The 24,932-nt window shown below is 36.4% G+C and overlaps 1 protein-coding gene across 5 annotated transcripts in view; it reads left to right on the top strand.

The window, feature by feature from the left end:
- CNOT6L (CCR4-NOT transcription complex subunit 6 like) overlaps positions 1-22,487 on the top strand; it is a 113,080-nt gene extending 90,593 nt beyond the window's left edge. For all 5 annotated transcript variants that reach the window (XM_070458261.1, XM_020894694.2, XM_070458259.1 and 2 more), the window contains 4 exons: positions 4,861-5,012; positions 7,806-8,033; positions 10,092-10,294; positions 15,112-22,487. In XM_070458261.1, the coding sequence (XP_070314362.1) occupies positions 4,861-5,012; positions 7,806-8,033; positions 10,092-10,294; positions 15,112-15,324 (796 nt within the window). In that variant the 3' untranslated portion in view covers positions 15,325-22,487. The remainder of the gene's footprint in view (positions 1-4,860; positions 5,013-7,805; positions 8,034-10,091; positions 10,295-15,111) is intronic.
- The last annotated feature ends 2,445 nt before the right edge of the window (positions 22,488-24,932 follow it).

A 24,932-nucleotide genomic window follows, 5' to 3' on the forward strand; every position in this document is an offset into this window, starting at 1 on the left:
TCTATTACTATAACTAATCTCATTAATTATCATAGCTCATATCAGAAATACCTTAAATGCCTAACAGAATAGTTCAATCATGGTGAATTTATTTAGTGAACTATAATGCAATCATAAAAATTGATTGTTGAAGCAAATATATATATATGTATATACATATTTAATTGTAGGATAATTGCTTTACGGAATTTTGTGGTTTTCTGTCATACATCAACAGAAATCAGCCATGGATATACCCAGGTCCCCTCCCTCCTGGACCTGACTTCCAGCTCCCTCCCGTCCCGCCCTTCAGCCTGCCACAGAGCCCCTGTTTGAGTTCCCTGAGTCACACAGCCAGTTCCCATTGGCTCTCTGTTTTATTTATGGTATTGTAAATTTCCATGTTACTGTCTCCATACATCTCATCTTCTCCCTCCTCCTCTGCCCCCATGTCCATAGGTCTGTTTTCTATGTCTGTTTCTCCATTGCTGCCCCGAAAATCAATTCATCAGTGCTACCATGCCATCTTTTTAGATTCCATATATATATGTGTCAGTATGCAATATTTATCTTTCTCTTTCTGACTTACTTCACTCTGTATAATAGGCTCTGGGTTCATCCACCTCATTAGAACTGACTCAAATGCGTTCCTTTTTATGGTTAAGTAGTATTCCATTGTATTTATGTACCACAGCTGCTTTATCCATTCATCTGTTGATGGACATCTAGGTTGCTTCCATGTTCTAGCTATTGTAAATAGTGCTGCAGTGAACTTTGGGGTACATGTGTCTTTTTCAGTTTTGGTTTCCTCAGAGTATATGCCTAGGAGTGGATTTGTTGGGTCATATGGTGATTTTATTCCTGGCTTTTTAAGGAATCCCCATACCATCTTCATAGTGGCTGTATCAGTTTGTGTTCCCTCTCCAGCATTTATTGTTTGTAGACATTTTGATGATGGCCATTCTGACCTGTGTGAGGTGATATCTCATTGTAGTTTTGATTTGCATTTCTCTTAAAATGAGTGATGTTGAGCATCTTTTCATGTGTTTGTTAGCCATCTGTATGTCTTCTTTGGAGAAATGTCTGTTTAGGACTTTTCCCTATTTTTTGATTGGGTTGTTTGTTTTTCTGCCGATGAGTTGTATGAGCTGCTTATATATTTTGGAAATTAATCCTTTGTCAGTTGTTTCATTTGATATTATTTTCTCCCATTCTGAGGGCTATCTTTTCACCTTGCTTATAGCTTCCTTTGCTGTGCAAAAGCTTTTAAGTTTAATCAGGTCCCACTTGTTTACATTTGTTTTTCTTTCCCTTACTCTAGGAGGTGGGTCATAGATGATCTTGCTTTGATTTATGTCATCAAGTGTTCTGTGTTTTCCTCTGAGAGTTTTATAGTTTCTGGTCTTACATTTAGGTCCTTAATCCACTTTGAGTTTATCTTTGTCTATGGCATTAGGAGTTGTTCTAATTTCATTTTTTTACATGTAGCTGTCCAGTTTTCCCAGCACCCCTTATTGAAGAGGCTGTCTTTGCTCCATTGTATATTCTTGCCTCCTTTGTTAAAAAGAGGGTACCCATAGGTGCGTGGGTTTGTCTTATTCCATTGGTCTGCATTTCTGTTTTTGTGCCAGCACTGTACTGTCTTGATGCCTGCAGCTTTGTAGTGTAATCTGAAGTCAGGAAGATTGCCTCCTCCAGCTCCATTCTTCTTTCTCAAGACTGCTTTGGCTGTTCAGGGTCTTTTGTGTTTCCATATGAACTGTGAAATTTTTGTTCTAGTTCTGTGAAAAATGCCATTGGTAATATGATAGGGCTCACATTGAATCTGTAGATTGCCTTTGGTAGTATAGTCATTTTCACAATATTGATTCTTCCTTCCCAGGAACATAGAATATCTCTGCATCTGTTTATGTCATCTTTGATTTCTTTCATGAGTGTCTTACAATTTTCCAGGTACAGGTCTTTTGTCTCCTTAAGTAGGTTTATTCCTAGATATTTTATTCTTTTTGTTGCAGTGGTGTATGGGATTGATTCCTTAATTTCTCTTTCTGATTTTTCATTGTTAGTATTTAGAAATGCAAGTGCTTTCTGTGTGTTGATCTTATATCCTGCAACTTTGCTAAATTTACCGGTTAGCTCTAGTAATTTTCTAATAGTTTCTTCTGGATTTTCTATGTATACTATCTTGTCATTTGCAAACAGTGAGAGTTTTACTTCTTTTCCGATCTGTATTCCTTTTATTTCTTTTTATTCTCTAATTGGCATAGCGAGGACTTTGAAAACTCTTGAGTAATAGTGGTTGTGGACACCCTTTTCTTGTTCCTGATCTTAGAGGGAATGAAGCATATGGTATTTTATAGGGAAATGTCCCTGTCTATATTAGAGTACTACTTAGAGTATTATTAATAAGTAAAACTCCAAGTATTATTCTAATTGTATAAAAAATGCACACACATGCTTGAGAGAAAAGTCTGGGGAAATACGTTGAGATGTTGATGGGGGTGTTGGGTTGCAAGTGACTTGACTTTTCTTTATTTTTTTCTCATTTCCCAATCTCTGTATGTTACTTAATAAAATAATTTTTTTCACTTTTTTGTTTTTAAACATCTATAAATAGGGAACTGAATAGACCTGGTTTAAGAACTAAAATACCAAAAAGTTGTGGAGATATATTATTACTTATTTAGCTTACAATTAATATGGCTTTCCCAAAAGTACATTTTCAGTTTTTATTAACAAAAATTAGTCCAAATTGAAGAAGACAGTAGTTCACTTATTTCCAGTTCTAGGTACTGCACCTTTGAGTTTAAACATGAGTTTTTCAAATGAACAGCTGTTTTACACCATATATCATGCAAAGAATTGATTTCTTTTCTGGAGAAGACTTGGGAATTATATTTAAAATAGTGTCAAATGGAAAAGAAATTCTGTGTTCCTTTAAAGAAATGGTCTAGATTTATGTTTGATTGAAGAAAGATACACAGAAACAAATTTTAGTAAAAACAGTTCTATGATTAGATAGTCTCACTCTACCACCCCTACCAAATAATATCCTGACTCTGGTAGAAGAAAAATATTACAGTATTAAGCTGTTAAACAGAAATTTCAGACTTTCCTGCAGGACCCTAGATTCCTATAAATAAGCCTTAAGAACTCTGTAAATATTTACAAGATATTTCAAAAGCTAAATCCAAATAATTGAACTAAGTAATTTTAAAATAGACTCAAATGTTCCAAATACCAAATTTTGACACTTTGGAAATCAATAACATGTTCCTGATACACTGCTTAGTTGACTTGTTGCAGACCTCTGAATTGAGTTTTTGCCTACTTGCTTGCTTTTTTCTGAGTTCAGAGCCAGTTATTTACCACTTGTATCTGTGTGTCTGTGTGAATCAGGGTTTTTATTAATACTTTGTAACCAAAACAGAATAGAGAAATAAACTGGATACTGAGACTGATAGAAGACTATAATTCTCTATACTCTTTATTTCAATACTGCATTTTTCAAATGAAAGCTGTTTACCATATCAGTCATGCCAAGAATGATCCTGGAGAAACTTTTATATTCATTCACTAGTTCCAAATTTGGAACAATAATTCTTGCTCTTAAGGAGCTGCATGTCTGATTTTGTTGATGAAAAAGATACAACAGATAACAATTTTAGTTAAAACTTCTACTAGTTATTAGTCTCACTCTTAACCCTACCAAAAATCATACCTGCCTCTTAAAGAAAATATACAGTATTCTTTAACAGAATTCTCACTTTCCTGCATCTATTCCTAATGCCTTAATTGTCATTCTTCACATTTTAAAGAAATCCTATTACCAGTTAAGTAATTTTAGAAGGGATAAAGTCCACATCAACATCTTCTGGACACTTCGAGAAGGCACATAATCACTTTTTCCTATAGCCACTGTTAGATTGACTTGCAACTCTAGGAGAGTATTTTGTATTGTGCTTTTCGAGTCTGACTATAATTATTATCTATACCCTCTGAATTCAAATTTTTATAAACATCAAAACAGATTCATCATTTTCAATGATTGATTTATTCAGATATAATACTGCTTTTATCTATTTTATATATGATAATCCTACCAAGAGTTGTTTGAGAAAGAAATTCTACTGCTTAAAGACACTTTTATACGTCCTGATATTGAGGATGACCCATTATATCTGTTAAATCCTACAATACCTACTTTGGCACTAAGGAAAGGAAATACTGTTAGTACAGATGCACAAGCTATAATCCCAGGGAGAGCCAACCCTCATCTTATAGAATCATTCCTTCTGTTCACTTATATTCACTCAATGCCAACTTTCTAGTAGAAGCCAGATGGAAAAATTGGCTTCGCCTTAGCTGGAATAAGGGTGTGTCCCTGCATTTTCTTGACAGATTTCTTGGTGTGGTGAGAATAAAACTGCCAACAGGGTAGGTAGATTTTTTTCTCTTCTGTGTTTTTAACTTGCTGACTCAGTTAAGGTTGTGTTTACCTTTTTGAATACCAGAAAATCCCAACCGCCACTTAAAGAAATAGGAGAAGAGTAATTTTCTCACACAGGAAGTCCAAAAATGGCAGTCCAGAATTAGTTCAGCTGCTTCTCCATTCCTAATGGGCTGCCTTTTGCCCTCCTGTCCCTTACCACGTGGGTAGAGATGGAGAAGGGTAAAGGAGTACACACACACACCATCTTTGCTAGGTGGCACTTCCAAGAAGGCTTCTACAGTAATCAGACTTTTTTCCTCTTATTGGCCAGAACCGTATCACAAGACCCCTTGCAGCTAGAAAATGACTAAGGAGGCAGTGAGTAGTGTCTGTATCTTGTGCTCTTCTCATACCTGATACCATAATATTAATGCATTGTGACCTTTTAGATTCACATTGGTGCAGAAGCATACGGTGGAATTTAATCAAGTGGCAATGGCTAATTCAGATGGATCCGAAGCTATGTTGAACAGAGTGATGACGAAAGATAATATCGGTGTCGCTGTGGTATTAGAGGTCCACAAAGAACTATTTGGAGCAGGTGAGTGTGGTTTGAAATCTTCCTACTAAAAATAAACACCATCTCAAGTGCAGCATGTCATGCTGATATTTATTGCATAGTTATTTTCTCATCTTTTGAGGAAAGTTAAACGAGATGGGCAGGAAAATAGTCCTGATTTGTCATTTATGTCTTGGGATATTACTTGCCAGGTACTCTGTTAAAAGGAAAGTCTTTAATATGCCATTAATTTCAAAAGGTTATTTGAAATAAGAATTGTTTTAAGCTGAATTTGGAAATTATGATGACTTTTTAGCTGTATTTTTAGCTTCTTGACTATGAAATCTTTTGTCTTTAAGGTTAAGTACTTGGCACGTTTTCTTTTAATTTCTTTGTTATATCTCAGTCATTGTCAGGGTAAGAGCAGGATCTTTTATCTACCTGGTACTTTTCTTTTCCATTTTAGATATTTATAGCTTCCTTCAAAGTCAGAAACTCATTATGTACTTTGCATATCCAGACTTTTTCCCTCCCCTTCCTACTGCCTGCCTTTGAGCATTTCATTGCTTACTTAACTATGTTTCAGGTAAAAGCAGGGAGAACGTGTCAAGACCCCATCAGGGCTTTTATTTAAAATGTTTTTCTTTACTTACTACCTGTAGAAGAAAAGATTTTTGCCTTAAGTATTGATTTGAATTATTCAGGCCATGCATATTTGTCAGACCTCCTTTTCTCACTGTTCTTCAGTTTATCTGTCATCAAAGATGATCAATCTTTGATATATGATTTAAAATTCCTTCTTCTTTTTTAGCCTCTTATTTGTACTTACTTTTATGTCCTTTCTAGTCTCATTCTTCTCAAAAGCTTGGTACCTTTTTTCTGGTAATGTGAACATTGAATTTCTTTTGGAGTTTTACTCTCCTTTTAATCTGTAGAAGAGTAATTGTAAATTATACAGTTGACACTTTCATATTCTGAAATATCTCTTGTACTCCTAGAGGGGGAATTTAATATTATAGAAGGTGCTTATGGCCTCTTTAAAGGGGCAAGTTTTTAATATTTAATATAGTGAATGTTTAATCTACAGCAAAAAATGACACTGTAAAACTTCTAGGAAAAGACGATAGCTTAGAGAATTTGGGCTGCAGTTTTTTGTCTTATGACCAAATTGCTTTAAAATGACTGTTTCTATCACATATAAAAGATACTTCAGTTACTTGTTTACTCAACATTAAAGATAATTATAGCTTGGTAAGATGGAAACTTAACTTTACCAAAATAATAGACTGAGAAAATCCAGTCTTTCTGCAGAGTTTATATTTTCAATAGAAAAATTTTTAACAAATCATTATAGAAATTTCAATAGAAAAGTTAATTTTGTATGTATCTAGTATTCCAACAGTACCAAAGTATATAGAGTAAAACATGATAGTCCCATCGTATTCATACACTCTAGGAGTAACTCTTACTCATTATTTACACATTACTAGTGTATATGTGTATACTTTTTATTTAAATGGCATTACACCATGCATATTGGTTTCCCTTGTGGCTCAGCTGGTAATGAATCTACCTGCCAGTGCAGGAAACATAAGAGACGTGGGTTCAGTGTCTGGGTTGGAAAGATCCCCTGGAGAGGGAAATGGCAACTTGCTCCACTATTCTTGCCTGGAAAATTCCATGGACAGAGGAGCCTGGTGGGTGACGGTTCACGGGGTTGCAAAGAGTCAGACCCACTGAGTGCGCGCACACACACCCCATGCATGTTGAGTGTTGTGCCTTAAAATTTTAGGGATATCTTTCTCTGTCAGTATATCTTAACTGAGTTGAATTTTCAGTTTTTCTCTCCAAACATGCTTATAGCCTCTCTTAGGGGGCAAATTTTTAATGTGTTATCCTCGCCCACCATGTTAATATTTATTTTGGCAGAATTATAAAACAGTATTTTAGGGGGAAAAATAACCTCAGAAATTTTGTAGTTGAATACCTCGTTGTCCAAATGAGCCTGAATACCAGAACAGTTATTAGTAATAAAGGTTAGTAATTGGTAACAAAGCCATATCTGAAAGCCATGCCAGACTTTGAGAGCATACTTCCTAACTCTCATTTTTAAAATTACTTCTTCTGAGTGTATGGTATGAAGATTTTGGTAGCAAATTCATAGCAACTTCACTTCCTTACTTTATTTTGTATAGATTAATATCATGTTCTTGCATTTTAACTACTGATCTTGTCACTGATGTGCTCAGAAAATGCAAAGTAAATGAGTACTGGGCAGTGGGAAGGATTTAAATTAAGGTTTAAGTGATTCAAATAACTAAAAACCTACTTCACTAGGTTATTGTAATATTTACGTGACAGATATTTAAACTACTGTTTACACTAAATTCAGCAAATCAAGGTACTATAATCAAATATTGGTTATATCATAGGATAGATCCTAACTTGGATAGAGAGAAGGAGTTGGCAAACTTTTTCTGTAAAGGACCAGGTAGTTCATTAATAGTTTAGGTTCTGTGGGACACATATGGTCTCTATCACAGCCTTCTTTTGTAGAACCCTTTAAAAATGTAAAACCAGCTTCAGCTCACACAGATTGTACAAACACAGGTGATGGGCCATGGGCTGCAGATTGTTAACCCCCATGTTGGGATTATCAGAATCTCAGCACATTATCTTCTAAGAACTGCTTTATGAGTTAAAGGGGGGAAATAGAAATTAATGGAAAAGAGTAAAGAAGTGATTATAGGTTTGGGGGAAAAGCTCTTTTAAGATACTGCTTTTTTGATAATAAAGTATAATCTTAACCTTTGTTTCCCAAATGCTTAAATTTAGGTATGAAGCCTATTCATGCTGCAGACAAACAGCTGCTTATAGTGGCAAATGCCCACATGCATTGGGACCCAGAGTATTCTGATGTGAAACTCATTCAGACCATGATGTTTGTCTCAGAGGTTAAAAACATTCTGGAGAAAGCCTCAAGTAGGCCTGGCAGCCCAACCGCAGATCCTAATTCCATCCCGCTGGTGCTATGTGCAGATCTTAACTCATTGCCAGATTCAGGTATTTACTCTTTGTGTTCAACTTTGCTTTTACTTCTAGTTGAAAGGTCAGTTGGCTGTTAACTTTTGAGCAGAGAATTTCTCTTCTAAATTCAAGAGTGTATCTGTAAGAATCCTAGGAATAGGACATGGGGTAATTGAGAAGAGTTTATTCAGCTCAGCTATTTCCAAAGGTTAAGGGACACAAAACAATGAATGACACAGTACCCTTCTCCTGGGGGATTCAGAACTTGGAAACAGTAGTTATGAGGAGAGGGCCATGTAATAGGAGCTGCGGATTTGGACTGGGATACAGTCAGTCCCTGGCAAACCAACAAGGGAGCCAGGGGAGTATATATCTTAGTCTCTCTGCTTCTGTCCTCTGATCTCTCACCACTGCTGTCCACTGACCAGATCCAACAGGGTGGGAAGGGGTTTGCAGTTGATGTAAGTCAAGGTCAGCCTCCTGTGTCAGAGAGTGCAGTGGAGAAGGTGACCTGAGAGGCAACTAGAAAATATTCAGCACATATAGTTATCTAGTTTAATAATGTTGGTAACCTTTAAGGGAGTTCATTAAAATCCTTTAATTCTGATACTAAGTGGCAGAAGAATGATCAGAATTATCTTAGGATTTCACATTACATCTTGAGCTCCTTTTAACCTCTTTATGTCCTAACTTAAATTACTTTAGATCTTTGTTGAAAAGAATCAGTTCTGCACTTAGATATTAAAATTCAAATGTAAAACATTATTGTTGTTTTGCTGTTACCAAAGCATATTCTAAATTTTGTATATTTTTGGTAAGCTACTTTAAATTGTTTAAAACAACCACTCAATAGTAAATGTAAGATAACCCAAATACTTACAACTGTAATATAAATAAAAGTCTCACATGTAGAAAATACCTTTGCCTTCTCTCCTTAGCAAATAAATGCCGAAATCATCCTTTCACAAAGGTTTGTTTTCAGCTCCTGGCCCCTTTGACTCCTTTACCATGTCCTCCTATTTGAGTGCATTGCCCTCTAGCACAAATTTCTCCAATCTCATTTGACTATCATTTGGCATCATAGCATAGTGAGTTGGCTCAAGCCAGACTCTCAGGGCTGGATCCTGGTTCTCCCTCTTAGGAGGTATGCAATCTATGACTTAAGTCCTCATTTTTAAATAAAGGGATGATCATTTTATCCACTTCATGGAGTTGTTTGTGAAGTTTAACTGTGTAGGGCTCTTGCAACAGTGCCTGGCGTCTAATAACTGCTAGATAAATGATAGCGCCTTTTCAGCTATTCACAGTACTATTGTTGTGCTCATCATTTTTCTTTATGTGTGTTACTGCCTTTCCTGACTCATGAATAGAAAGAGATGTGTTACAGCGTTAACTAATCATCATCATCAGAAAGATTGCAGTATTTTTTTTCCATGTGGAAGTGGTATACTTTTTTTGAATGCTTCTACCCTCTTTAGCTTTTTAGACACGTCCAATATTTTTGACCAAATGATCTACCTCCAGCATATAATGTCTTATTTAGTGTGACTGAAAAGTCTCACTGTAGCCTGAAACAAAGATTGATGTTGCCTTCCTGAAGCTAGACATTGCAGTGTTGAAGATGCAAAATCTATTTTTGTTGTGAATGATTTAAAAATATTTATAATATAGTCCAGAAACTGTTAACTGACTGGATAGAATGGTGAAATACTAAAGAGAGGTTGCTTTGGAATAATATTCTACAAACATATAGGGTCAAGACTTTACTAGTGAATGCTACCCTAGACCCTGGGAATCATCTTCATCTTGAAGAGCCATTAAGAAAACTGAAGATGTTCCAGGGTGATCCAGATATTTTGCTCTGAAATAAGCAAATAAATACCCTTCAGTTTGATTGAACCATATGAAATTGCCGATATTTGATTTCTTAACATTAACCTAAAGAAGGCAATTTCATAAGTAAAGATAAATGTTCAGTGTAATAAATCCACTCTGAACTTGGGTACATGTACTTGGCAGCAGATTTTGGCTATGAAGTCTTCTTTAAGGTCTAAATGCTAAATGGTAGTGTTTCTTCTTTCTTTATTCTGCCAGGTGTTGTGGAATATTTAAGCAATGGAGGAGTAGCTGACAACCACAAAGACTTCAAGGAACTAAGGTACAATGAGTGTCTTATGAACTTCAGCTGCAATGGGAAGAATGGAAGCTCAGAAGGGAGAATCACACATGGCTTCCAACTGAAGAGCGCCTATGAAAATAACTTGATGCCTTACACCAATTACACCTTTGATTTCAAAGTGAGTGAAGCCTCTGGGCTGGCATAGAAATTATGTGCACCTAAATATGTAAGGTTTGTTAGGTTTTGTGGTTGTTATTGTGGAACTGAGAATTCTCTTTAAAAACTCATTTCCTCAAATTTCAAATAACCATGATAATAGCAGAAATTTCCGAAATACTGTGTATGTGCCAGGTACTGTTCAAAAGCACTTTGTGTTTATTAATATAAACACAGTTAATCCTCACTTGTCCATACCATCCCTGACTTTCAGTAAGGATCCAAATAGTAAGCAACTTGATAAAGCTAAACTCATCTTGACTAAATTGTAGAGTATTCCCTCAAAATTTTCTTAGTTCTTTCCATTGATATTTATTTTATAATTTTCCAGGGTTTTTTTTGGGTGATGTGGTTAGAAAGATTGTACTTAGGGTTTATTTTATATCCACGTTGTCATACTAGTAAATTACCAGGCAGTGGACCACCACTCTAGCTTAGTTAAAAGAAAAAGAAACATTTTTTTGCAAAATAAGAAAAAGAATTAAGAGGATCAGCTTTATAGGATCAGCTTCTTTTGAAACATTGATTGATAGTGGTTTTTCTGTAGTTAATCCCTTTCCCTTTGCAAATTTTCTGATCATTCTGTCTGTCTGTAGCTTTTCTCTTGAACCTTTGTTTGACTTTCTGGCATTTCAGGAATCTATCCTAAAGTCTTATACTATCCTGAAAATGCAGATGTTGAAAAATAGTTAGGAATAGTAAAAATAGTTAGGAATAGTAAGAAGCCTAAAGGGAATTTAATAAAACACCAAAGGAAGTTTATGAATTGGGCTCTGCCACATCTCTAGTAGCCTTTTTCCGTTTTCAGTGCTTGTTAGCCTGTTTCCAAGAAACAGATAGTAGGAAGAAAACAGGAAATTTATGTGCTCATGTTATCAGTTTTTGTAATCAAGAAATGGAAACAAACTGTTTATAGGTTGAATCTAATTTTAGTATTTTAACTGTTTGAGTAGGTAATACTATGCAGAGATAATTGATTTTGTTCAGATCACTCATATGCAATAATGTGCTGATGAATATTTAATAACCAGCTTTCTGAGAAAAAAGAAACCCAAATTTGTAGTGTTTGCAAATTTCTGTGGCACAGGTACTCTCATTGTAGTACATTTCAAGCTCCCAGCATCATACCATTGAACACTTGAGTTGGGATGAAGTGTCCAGCTGACTCTGTCAATCCACTGCTCCTGTGTAAGCTTAAAGGAAAACCTCTGAACTTAATGATACACAGTTAAATATGTAGGTTAAATCCTATACAGTAGTATATAATATATCTGTGCCAGCACAGCCCAGAAAACCTACAAAAAGGCTCCCTACCCTAAAGTAAATGTTCAGTGGTTCCACAACTCTTGCTGTTGTTTTGGTATGTATGTATGTAAAAAGACTTAAATCATTTCTCCCTTAACTAGGCTTTTATGAAGGTTACTTTTTCCTTGTCCATAAAGTAAAAATTAGGGAAATAAAATCTAGAATATTAATCTAAGCCATCTTCCTCAATCATCTGAGTAGTTTTAAAATCTTTTCTTGATATTTCTTCAAAAGATCTGATGTGTTAGTATTGAATTAAAAAATCTTGTTGAACCATTTATACTGTTTACAGAAGTACAGTTAAAGAATCAAAAGTGCATGGCTCAGAGAGTGATGTTTGCATATATATGATAGGATGAGAAAGGACAGAACTATGTGTGAGAGAGGCAAGAATGGGAAGATAAATATGATCTCTGGCTGGTAGATAGACAGGAGGGTGGAAAAGAAGAATGATCAGAGAAAAAACTAAGGGCATACCTGACTAGAAAGAATTAATTTTGGTGTAAGTAGCAGACAATAAACTTCAGTTTCATACAAAGCATTTTAGGTAACTGGTGATGCACCACTTTTGAAGGCAGTTGGTAGAAAAGGATAGGTAACGGCAAATATAAAAATGTCATGTGCTTAGCGTTGAATACAGATCCAAGTCTAGTATCCTGCCATTGCATCAGTGGATGACTGTTAAATTTTGTTCATTTTGACTTAGCATTTGTCTACTTTCTTGGTTCTTGAATAAATTAAAAATGTAGAAAAGTGGTACTTGGAACTGAGTCATTTAATCTGGAACTAATTTGGAGTCACTTGAAGCAGGTAGGAGAATTACTTGTAGACCAGGTATCTTAGTGAGTTTAGGTTGCCATAACAGAACACCATGTACTGTGTGGCTTATAAAACAACAGAACTTTACTTCCCACAGTTCTGAAGGCTGGAGTTTAAGATCAGGTGCCAATTTGGTCAAGTTCTAGTGAGGCTTGTCCTCTGGGTTGCAGGCAGCTGTTTTCTCATTGCATCCTCACTTGGTGGAGAGAGAGCTCTCTGGGACTTCTTTTTATAGAGCACTAATCCCATTCATGAGAATTTCGTCTTTATGACCTAGTCATCTGCCAAATGCTCCACCTCCTTGTACTATCATCTTAGGGATTAGAATTTTAACATGAATTTGGGGGAATACAAACGTTCAGTCCATCACACCCGATCAGTTGAATAAACTGCTGATTGAAACAGGCTGCTGCTTTTACCACCCACCCCTCCTTGCATCAGTCCAAGGGTGTGTCTGAACCATTTAATGAAAAGAGGGAGGACTTTTTTCCTGTTAAGTCAAATAGTAAATCTTTCTGTTACATTATGAAATTTATAGTGTATAATTTTCTCACATTCTTTACAAAACAAAGCTTAACATATTGCTAGCTCATAAACTATTTTTGCTGTTTCTACTTTTTTCTCATACACCATTCTAGATTTACCTGTAGTCTTTACTAATACAAAGACTGTTTTCCTGCATTAGTGTCTTTTAAAAGAGAAACAGTTTGAATCAGAAAAGGTTGAGGATTGTTAGTCTGTAACCTTATTTGTGAATGTGATACAGTGTACAAATGTACCTACATATGTTTAAATATTCGGGCCAGTTCAGACATGATCTTTCTAAGGCTTGTAATAAGAGCTTTTGCTCTTGATGTTTCAAACCAAGAAAATAGTTACAAGTGATGTCTCCAGTTAAAATGCATCTGCTTTTCTAGAATGCTTAACATCTTTATTGGGGTCTGTATTTACAAAGGATTCTCTAGCCCTAATAACTAATGTGCATAAAGACACTTTATAATAAAATGGTAAGATATAGGAAGTTTTATTCAACAGAAGTAGTTGAAATGTTTTATTTGTGTAAACCATAAATGTTTTAAATGTGTTTGCTGAAGCAAAAGGTGGGCTCATAAAGGAAAGGAAAGCCACTGTGACTCTTGTTGACCTTTTCCCAAAATGGCACTGCAAAACTAGGCATTAGCCAAAAGGAAGGGATAAAAATACATTGTACTAATGTCATTTCTTTACTGCTTGGACTTGGAACATTAATGGCAGAGCGTACTCCCCTGGATTCAAGTAGGTTCCTTAATTTATGGTACAGTAGGGTTAAGGTATACCTGTTGTTGAATAAAGCCTTCTCCCTCAAAAGCAGTGTTTGGTTGTTTTGGTCTTGGTTGTGTCCAAATTAGCAAACTAAGGTAATTGTTTACAAAATTCATTGAGTTCTATTTTTTTTTTTTCTTTTTTGGTAGCCCATTTCACTGTGGAATGCCGTGGAATATTAGCTGGAACTCACTGTATGTAGTATTTATAAATAAAACAAGTACTTCCGAGTGTGGAAGTCTTTCTCCATGCTTGGGTTCAGGCTCTCTTGGTATGGGAAGGAAGAAAGTTGACTTTCCTCTCTTGCATATACACAACCCAGGGCAAAACAACGCACACTTGTTTTGAACCTTACAGTCCATATAAAGCAAATCATCTCGCTCTGAGATGTACAACTGAATACGTACATAGGTCTCTGCTGAATGTTTTTTGCTGAGGTATTTTTACGCAGCAAGGAATCCAGAATTTACACCAGGATTTGTGAAAATGAGTATTCTAAACTAAAGAACAGATTAGAATGATTAAATATAGGCAATATTTTGTATACCTGTATAAAATCTGGGAAAGCCGAGCTAGGATTAGCAGTCGGGAAACATGCTTTACAGTGGCTTCATTCAGACGTGTTGGGTTGATGTACAAATAGCTGAAAGTATTGCTAGTTTTCATTAAAAGAATTATTTTTGTCATAACTTTTCATTAATGATGTATATGTGTAAATATCTTTGTTTTCTGCTTATTGGAACAGGAAGAGTCAGTGCAGTTTCCATAATGTTTATACTGATAAATGAGATTTCACTGGCCCAAGCAAGCTAATTCTGGAGAGGCTTAGACATGATTTGGTAGGCTTATTTAGCTTCTCAATTTGCTTACCACTGTGCACATGTGAGGTCTTCCCTGTAGCTCAGTTGGTAAAGAATCTGCCTGCAGTGCAGGAGACCCGGGTTTGTTCCCTGGGTTGGGATGATCTTCTGGAGAAGGAAATGGCAAACCACTCTGGTATTCTTGCCCGGAAAATCTCATGGACAGAGGAGCCTAGCATGCTACAGTCCATGAGATCACACGAGTCAGACAGGACTTATTTCATCAATCTGCTTTATATGAGCTCGTGTGCAAGGTGTTGTGGTTCTGCTAGGTACTGTTTCCCTCTTCTTTAGCCGCCTTTATTTCACATAATTCGTATTCAAGATTTGAGCTTTATTTGACCCATTCTGAAGACAGCAGGTACCAGAAATACAGGTTACTCAGGTATTTTTCATTTACAAATTATGAATTGTTCTTTTATATATCTTGGGTTTTTCTTTTTATCTAAGCATATATTTTTCTCTCTTTTTCCAACCCCCAATCTCTTTCCAGGGCGTGATTGACTACATTTTCTATTCCAAGACTCATATGAACGTGCTTGGTGTCCTGGGGCCTTTAGATCCTCAATGGCTGGTTGAGAACAACATCACTGGGTGTCCACACCCTCACATCCCTTCAGACCACTTCTCACTGTTAACACAACTTGAACTCCACCCTCCACTCCTGCCTCTTGTCAATGGTGTTCACTTGCCTAACCGGAGGTAGTGGAGTACTACCCCGCCACGACGGGGATCTGTTGCTATGGACCTGTACAGTTGTAAATCAAAGTATGTAGGAGTGAAGTATGGCCATCCTTAAGCTGCTTCTTCAGGTTCCTTTCATTATGTGTTTGCTATAAGATTTTGTACAATTTTGTGCATATTGGTATCATTTGGCACTAGGGCTGGAACCAAAGTATTACTCGTTCCAAATTTTTGATTTAACATGTTTTTAAGTTGGACTGTCTTCATATTATATTAAGAGTCAGCATTCATAATTGATAAATCACCAGTTCAAGGCCCAACAACAAATATATTTGTTTTTCCAAAACAAATACTTTGTTTTGAATGTTTTCCAGTGAGCTAGCCATTTTTCATCTTTGTGAAAGGCAGTTTTTAAGACTATAAATGTGAGATTTTAAACTGAATGATGGTATGCCTTGCAGGAAACTTTCTTGAATTTGTTTTCCATAACAAACTGATTTTTGGCTCCCCAGTCATTTGCACATTAACAAAGCACTTATATTTGCTAGATCTGTACATAAACTAGCCATAATGAGAAAAATTGAGAAATTAAAGATGATTGCACAGTATGCTTTAAAAAATCAAGCATTTAACAGCACACAATTTGTTGGGCAAGCGCTGGTTGATTTTCTTTTGTTTGTTTTGATTTTTGAGGAATCATTCTGTATTTTGTTCCCCTATTAGTTATAACCTTACTAGAAATATTAATTCTAAGCCTGTCTCTCCAGTTTATTTATAGGAAAACAACGGGTAATTTCTACTGCCGCACATCTTGAAAACAGAATTTGGCCTATATAGGATGCCCCTAAAATTAGTCTCCAGTATTTTTTTTTTTTTTTAATTTCCATCCACCCTTTTCTGCCTGGTTGTGCTGGAAAAACAGATATTATATGATCTGTTTCATTTTTGCTGTTATGGGCATATGTTAAAAGAAATAACTACTGAATGAAAAGGCCCTCATCAAAGTTTTAGAGGTGGAAAGCTATACAGATATTTCATGTGTCACAAAGTAGGTCAAGTGGCTGTTGGTTTTGGCTTTTTGAGGTGACAATGGAAAGGATTTGGGGGGGAGAGAGAGAACAGGGAGTAGTTGAAAACCTTGAATCATTTTTCCTGACTCTAGTTGCCAAATGGCCGTTATATGCTTTTAATCTTTGTTTCTGTTGTCTGTCAGGGTTGAATTAAGAAGCTACTGGTTTATTCCCAACTATTGATAATGCTCTTTAGATACGTTGGAATCCTTTTTTCGCCCAGGAGGGGCCAGTTGAAAATCTGTGACTCAAGAGGCAGTGAACGCAATACCATTTTCTGGGGGAAAAATTGGTTGGCTACTTGATGTTAATTATGGCACAGTAACAGGAAAAGGTTGTGTCTGTGTTTTTAAGTTTTTCTTTATTCTGCTTTTTTGCTGCTATAAGAGTTTTCTGAAATTTATATTTTAAACTTTTCATGCACTTTACTGTTTCTAGTCTCAAAATGTGATATTTTTAATAAACAAGAAATTTTCCATTATGTGAATGAAATTTTAAAAGAAAATAGCCTATATTTGTGTCTCACTAATATATAAAGTACAGGTCAAATTTAAATTATTTAATTAGTTTTAAATATATACAATTTGTCTCCTCTTTGAAACCTGACATCTTAGGCTGTTTTATTAGTCTTAAATGATGCATTTCCTTTGGTCATTTTATACTAATTTCTTCCGTAGTAAATTAATCAGGCTACATATGATAATATCTCCCCTGAAGGGTAATTTTAGTGGGACAAGGGTGGTGGGATGATGTGATATCAGATATAGGATTGCATCAGAAGGGTTCTGTAAAGCCTAAACTCCCTTTTAAAAGTGCCTAGTGACAGAGGCGTGGTTTGTCATCTATTATAATTGGAATGTCATTGTAGTTGAGTGAAGTTTGATGTAAATAAAATATTCTTTTAAAAATATCAAGATACCAGAATAAACAAACAAAATAACAACCCTTAAGATGACAGATTTTCCTCAGTGTGCAGGTATCCCTTCTTATATACCTCAAGCATTCAACATCTAGCCATGCAAATTGATTACCTGAAGCATAGTACTGGAAAGTAGAATAGCATGAAAAACTTAATTTTGTGGACATTACCTTTTTTTGTAATCAGCTACTGTATGTTTTATTTTTATCTCTTGTTTTGGGTGGGTTTTCTGCTCTGGAGGTATATGCACTAACTAATACATTTTCCTCTTCTCATATACGCATGTTAATTAGCAATGTGAGCAATATTTCTTACCATACTTCACTCCCGATATTTTTTGAGATGTTTGTATAAAATGGAATTTAAAGTTCACTTATGATTGTATATGAACCACAGAGGAGCCCATTTATTAATAAAAAAACTTTTTTAATAGTTAAATGTAGAGGGAAAAATAAAAAAAAATTGGGAAACATTGTAAACAGCTTAAGTTTATTTTGTGTATGATCGAGGCACTCTGTTGCAGGAAGGTGTGTAATTGGGTTCTCTCTGCTTCCAAATGCACTCTTTCAAACCATTCATTATCCTGTGTATTTTTAATGTGGTTTTAGTAAATGTTGGTAGCAGCTCTGTTGAAGTAGGTAACTGTGTTATGTTTTGGGTGGCAAACACACGTGGGGCATGGTAACCCAAATTTCTTGTGCACGGTTTCCCTTGAGCCCACTGCCCAAATTTCACACACCCTTCACCCCTTTGTTCCCTTTGTGAAAGGAGTGGTATCTGTTTTGAGCTGCCAATTCAGATGATCAGAAATGCTGCTCCCCTCAGTATTGTCTTGTTGAAAACGCATGCCATTTGGAACCTTGGCATGAGAAGCCAAAAGGAAGAGGTGAATGACATATGGTATATATTCAATGAAAATAAAATATTTATGCTCATATACTTTCTGGTTCTCAGAATAAGTTAATAAGCTTTATGCCATGGGACTGCTGCATATTTTATCTGAAGGTTAAAGAAAATTTGGGCATTTTTAGATTGTGATAATGTTTTATTTTTTTAAACTGTTAAATATGATTTCTGATATCTGTCTAAGAACTGGAGTGTTCTTTAAATTTATCAAAACAGTGTTGTTTGAGGAAGGGAAAACTGCACTGTTTGCCATTATAACAGTCATACAAGTGCATGTCACGTCACCCACTCTCTCAGGCATCAGTATCCGCCTCATAGCTTTACATATTTTGATGGGGAAATCTTGCAGCATCCTCAGGACTGACATCTGAGAAAGGCTCAGATCCACTTACTGCTCCTTGCTTGTTGACTTTGTTTTAAAATATTGTGCCTGGTGTCAACTTTTAAGCAACAGCACTGCCTAAAAGCAAGCAGAGAACAGAATCCCAGCACCATTCTATAGGCAACTTTTTAGAATTCAGATATAGTAAATCTGTTCAAGATTTATGATGTTTTATGTAAAAAAAAATTTTGTACAATGTAGCTGAATATTTTTGTTTCATTTCTTTGATGTAAGGCGTGTGAACGTTCGTTTGAATATCACATGTTAAAGTCAGGTATGGCACAATGGGTTCTGAGACCAGCTTTTCCTCCCTCCCATTTGCCTTGTTCCAAGCTCTTTCTTTTCAAATTACTTTTCTGATGGTCATAGGCAAATATTTAATTTTACTAATAAGCATCCTGTGTGAATGTATTAAAGAAGCCACTGTGTTTTTAGTGTTATAGTTTGCAGAAATATAAAGCTTCATTTCTTATTTGTCCCTATTCTTTGATAAAAGTTATATATTCAACCATGTTAAAGTTATATATTAAATCAGAGAGAAGCGAGGGAGAAAGTTGAAAGATACTGAAGGCTCATATCACTTGATTCTATGGTGGGTTATATTAGGACTGAGGGTGTGACACATTGAAACTAGAACATGGGCAAACATACAGTGTTCCATTTTAAAGTTGTATCTCCCTAAGTATATACTTTAAGTGGGTGAAAAATTAAGTTTGTTTTTGCATTTCTGAGAGCTTCTAAAAATCACTAGTGCCAACTATACTTTGAAATCAAAAAGCAAGGAATAGAGAAAGCACAAGAAAAAAAATAGGTTAAATGTGTTCTTCGAGAGAACCAGAGGCACAGGGTTTGGCATTCCTAATCCAAGGCTAGATTTTCTAGCGATAAAAGTCAACTGTGTCCCAATACTTATTTACTTTGTTTCTAAGGCCTTATGTTCTGAGTTTCTGAGGGATTTTAATCGCTTTATAAAATGTCCTGGCTGATAGTAGCTTCAGTCACAAACAGCATCATCAGTTTCTGATACATTTGGCAGACCATAACAGTTTCATAGCAGGCAAAGACTATTGCACATTTTCAAAATGGCACTCATATATACTTAGTTTGACAGAAGTGTGAATTCTCACGATTGTAAGGTAGTCTTTTCTCTTCCACCTGTCCTCTCCCTTTAAAAAAAAAAATCACCTTTCTAATGTGTGGAAGATTTAACTTTTTCCTTCTGAGTTGTATCATGTTTCTAAAACTCTGTGAATTACAGGTTAATACATTAACTAGGGAAATTAAGAGTATTTTTCTAAGCTAGGAACTTCAATTAAAGTTTTGAATTTGTAGACAGAGGAGAACTTTTATACTTACGGTTGCTTTGAGTGACTGTAATTTTTTTTAACGGCATCATGATCACTAAATTTGAATTCCAACACAAGTAAATTAGTACATCTTACCCTGGCCTATTTACCAAAATTGTAATCTGTTCAGGAACATGGTGCCAAAAGCATCTTGGATTTTACAACATGATACATGTTTATTGTGTGTCTACCTTTGAGCTTAAAAGAAAAAAGTTCTTTGTACTACAGGATGTTTTGAACAAGATCCACAGACAGGAAAAAAAAAAGCAGTTCTTTTCAGGAAGGTAGTAAGTAAACATGCATGTTTCTTGTTTTTAACCAAATACCTTCTTTGTGTAAGTTTCTCTGTTAAACAATCACAAATTCTATAAGAAAGGGAGATTTCAGGGAAAGAAAGCATCATTAGCCTAGTCAGTCATTTCTTTTGGCATAAGTTTGTTTGGTTAGACTTGGGTTATTCTTGGAACCAAAGGAAAACAAGCATGTTGAGGTTTTGTTCAACAAACATCATGACACCGAAGAAATGGAATGTTTTTAGGTAAAGTAATTTTTACTTTCAAAGCATAAGAAATGACATTTCTGCATTTTCTTTGCAGTGGTATAAAATTTAGTAGCATTGTACTGAAATGACAAGTTGTGTCATCAGAAACAAACTACATTATGAAGAGTATATGCAAACACCAAGTGATATGACTCTCTTGGCACAGTAGCATTGGATATATTCAGCTTTCAGAGACTTTCAGAAGGCATAGTTTGATGCCTCCTAGTAGTTGTTTTTGTTAAAAGTCTCCCCAAATTGAGATAATGTCCCTATTTGTATGTCTGTCACTTTCCACTCTTAAGCATAAGAATCATGGTAGCCTTCTCAAAAGTGGTCCTTTATTGCTCTTTTCAGTTTTGTATTAATTTCTAATTACTGATATATGACTGTATTTCCTTTCAATTTATCAATGGTTATATGTACCACCTTTGTTTAATTAGTTAACTCACACAATTGGCTCAGCATTGATGTGTCAAACAACGGCTTTGCTTCTTACTGAACAGGCTTCGTTTCTCGCTACTTGTTTAAATCTCGATGCAGTAAGTGATGCAGTAGTCTGGGTGTGTATTTATTCAGAAACTGTACTGTCCTTTTTCTCTGTGCTTAACTTGCTTAAAATATATTTCCTTACCTTTGAAATTCCTGAGCGGTGCTCTGCCAAGTTTTGGGGCGGGGGTGGGGAGGGGTTTGGATGGCTGTGTTACTGCACACTGGATCTGGAAGTGTTCAGTGTTGTGAGTGGCAAATTTCTCAAACACCAGCAGCGCTGAAAAGTGCACTATGGGCATTCGTACAGTTGTCCAAATGCAAGCAATTCTTTTGTCTAGGAGAAGTGGAGGAATGGAATTCATTGGCGTACTTGGTATATTTTGAGGGGGAATGAATGTTTCAACTTGGGGTTTTGTTGTCTCTGAGTGGAGTAGGGTGGTAAGGAGGGAGGAGATTTTTTTTTTTTTTTTGAGAGTATATATGTACCTTTTCTCTCTGAAAGGGCCAGAGTATTGGTCAAGTTCACCGTGTTAATTTATATATGTATTTTTTTCTATTGTGATTTCTTTCACCCATAAAACAAGTGCCAACAAATCGTCCATGAGATGACTTACTCTTCCACTCAATTTACCATTTGAATAGAGAAGGGTTCATTTATTTTCCTTACTTGGCATTAAATTAATAATTCATTGTTTTGCATACATTTTTGTGATTCAGTGGCCTCTAAAGTGTTTTTATAACTAATTTAATGGTTGGAGAGCAAAGCACATGAGTTTAATATTGAGCAAGAAGTTTTGGTGATTTTTTTTTCCCCTAAATACTGGTTAGTTTCTACTGATACTATTCCAAAACGGATTCTTCTGTTTTAAGTTGTGTGTTTACTTTGCTTTTGTCCTAAGAAAAGGCAAGCACTAAATCAGTTTGTTACTGTGTTCTAATAATCAGTTCAAAATCTGAGACTTTCTTCCTTTCTTTTTTAAAAAATTAGATTTAATGAAGTGCCATGAATTGTAGCTTACTAGTGTTTAATGTTTAATAGACTGGTTCTGTGGTGTTCTAATCATTTAACACTCTGTCATCCCCGGAGAAAGTGGTTCTCCTCTTACGGAACACATTCTCTCTGACAAAAATCACCAGCTGCTTTATTTTTCTATTTATTACAGTTAAACAGTTCATGAGGTCTGAATCTTGACCAAACTGCTCAGCTGAGATGTTTTTCACAATAGACACTGTACAAAATGTGTGTGCAGAAGGACACAGTTGGGTGGTAGGATTTTTTCATTAATGTGAACATTTGACTAAACAAAGCAGTCCTGCCTTTTAAATCTTGTGGCAGCTCAGGAGGGAGGTGCTTAAGAACCTTAACTACTATGTCAGATGACAAAATACTTTTTTCCATTTTGGAGATTGGGTACTGCTCACACATGATGTATAGGGCTAAATATATGCTTGTTACCTTGCACCTGTGTACTTCCCCTTCTCTCCCTCCCGTCCTTCCCCTGTAGGCAATAAATGGCCATTTTGCAACTGCATACCTTTGTCTTGGTTCTTTACTCTTTGTGTGTGCAGTGTAAGGGTCTGCTTTAAGATCAGTGCGTCTCTTCTAAAGTCGGGATCCAGGGTCAGGCACAAATGACAAATTCATATTATGTAATATTTTTCCCAGAGCAAACTACAGCACTCCTTAAACAACACTTGGTTTAGAAAAGATTTGTAAGAGAATTGTAGCTGTGAGACTTGCTTTGGCTGAAGAAGTCGGAACAGAGGGACATGTGACTTCTGAATGGGGCTGTAATCGCCAGTGTACAATTTGTCACAGGTATTCCCTTTTCTTGCCTTGATGATCATAGGAATACATGTTGAGATCAAACCTTTCATCCTAGGTCCTTGTAGCTTTGATGAACAGCTCCTCTGCTGACCAGCCTAGGACATGTAGTGTAAGTGAAAACAGCTGCCAAATCATGGTGCCGCCCCTGAATAAATGTTTGTTATCAAAGCATAATCTAGCCCAGTCTGACTGACAGACAACTATCAGCCAGATATGCCAAGTTACCCAGTATGGACCAATCTCAACAGGCGGACCTGCCAAGATGTACAGTAAATTCATTCAACAAACAAGTATCTGCTATGAACTAGATGCTTTGTGCGGCATAAAGATGGACAGGCTCCCCATCCTCCAAAAATCCACATTCCAGATCCTCTTCTATTTATGACTAAGAAGAATGAAGTGTTGTAGTTAAAGGTGTCTTAAACCTTAGAATCTTGGAAGAGGGGAGGGAAAGGCACACAGTGAAATAACTAGGAATTCTGAAAATTACAGATATTCAATAGAAAAATACTATTAAGGCATAGTGTGATTGAGATAAGATTATCCCTTTTTTTTTTTAACATCTAAATGCAAATTTTAGTACTCAGAAGTTTTAGGAGACAAAAAAGGATAATAAAGCCAAGTTCTTTTCCTATTTATTAGTAAAATCCAAAATAAAAGCTACTGCAGTAGCTAGTAATAAATGTAAAAAGGTTAACAAGAAGACAGCATTGGAAAGGAATGAGAATTTGTTGTTAGTTGCATAGTTGTGTCCGGCTTTGAGACCTCATAAACTGTAGCCTGCCAGGCTTTTCTGTCCATGGGATTTCCCAGGCAAGCATACTGAAGTGGATTGCCATTTTCTTCTCCGAGACAAGATTATTCTTGAAGAGAGTGGAAAAAGAAACTGAACTGTCCAGTTTATCAAGTGTTTCGGAAAGATATTGACAGATGACTTGGGACAGATCGCCAGGAACAAATCCCTAGGCTGAAAGCTCAGTGCCTATTGATTGGTCTTTTCTACCAAAGACCCAGTGTGAGCCTGTCACTGACCCTGAGGACCCTTTCTTTACAGAGGCCCTGATGTTGGCCAGCCTTTTGGAAGTCTTGGAAAAGTAGAATCACTCACCTCTGAAGTGGTTCTTGAAGGGACCAGGTTTCAGGACACTGCCTTATTAAGAAGACATGCAGATTTATTAAGAAGACATGCAGATTCAATCAAGACGTTCAGCAGGTGACCTTATTATGTTCCACTATGTGACCTCAGGCAAAAGATCATCATCACTGGTAAAATGAATATTAGAGAGTAAACCTTGTGAAATGGTTCTCTCAAAAAGCAGACACCAGAACAAGGGCTTGTATGCAGGTAGTTTATTGAAGTGATCCTAGGAACGCAGAGTAGGGCACTGGGAAGAATGAAATAGGGAGTGAGGAAAGCCATGTCAAAGGTGCATTATTGAGCTTATCACCTCTGTGAGCACCTGGGGATAAACCTGCCACAAACCCTCTAAAGAGCTGAATGGAACGCACCTCAAAATTGTCTTCATGAGGGATGGACAAGGAGAGAATTTGCTTACAGACTCACGTCTCCCATGAGGCAAAGGTTGCTCCCTGGGTGTTCATTCCCTCTTCCGTCCAATTGTGCACCTATCAAATCCACCAAGCAGGTTCCTGCAGGTGTCCTATACAGTAGTGGAGAAATGGGGTGTGGGTGGTACAGGAAGTGAGAACATTTGATGTGGCTGAGGCTACAAATAATTCAATTAATGTCATCCTCTTCCACCCTGCATTCCACATCTAGCTTTGCACCTCTGCATCTTTGGGTCTAGGTTGCTTCCCTAACTTTGGGTTAGGGAAATTAGTTGCTTCCCTAACTTTCATCCCAATGAGATATTTGGTTCTTGTTGGGCCGTTAGTGACTGAATTTGCTAGCTTATCCCTGGCATGAGAGAACCAAGAGCTCCCCAGTGAATCGGTTGGGTTCCAGATAGGCTTCCTCCTGCCTCCTGTTGCGTAGTACACCCCTACTCCCTATGTGACCCCTTCTTGGGGGCAGCCTACATTCCAACGCCTGGGCAACGTGTGGGATAGAGGCCTGTCTTAGTCCACACTCCAGTGACTCTGTTCAGAGTTCCCCATGGTGCTTGGTGGAGACTGTAACCCAGCTACG

The sequence above is a fragment of the Odocoileus virginianus genome, chromosome 29 (assembly GCF_023699985.2).
Source record: "Odocoileus virginianus isolate 20LAN1187 ecotype Illinois chromosome 29, Ovbor_1.2, whole genome shotgun sequence".
NCBI lineage: Eukaryota > Metazoa > Chordata > Mammalia > Artiodactyla > Cervidae > Odocoileus > Odocoileus virginianus.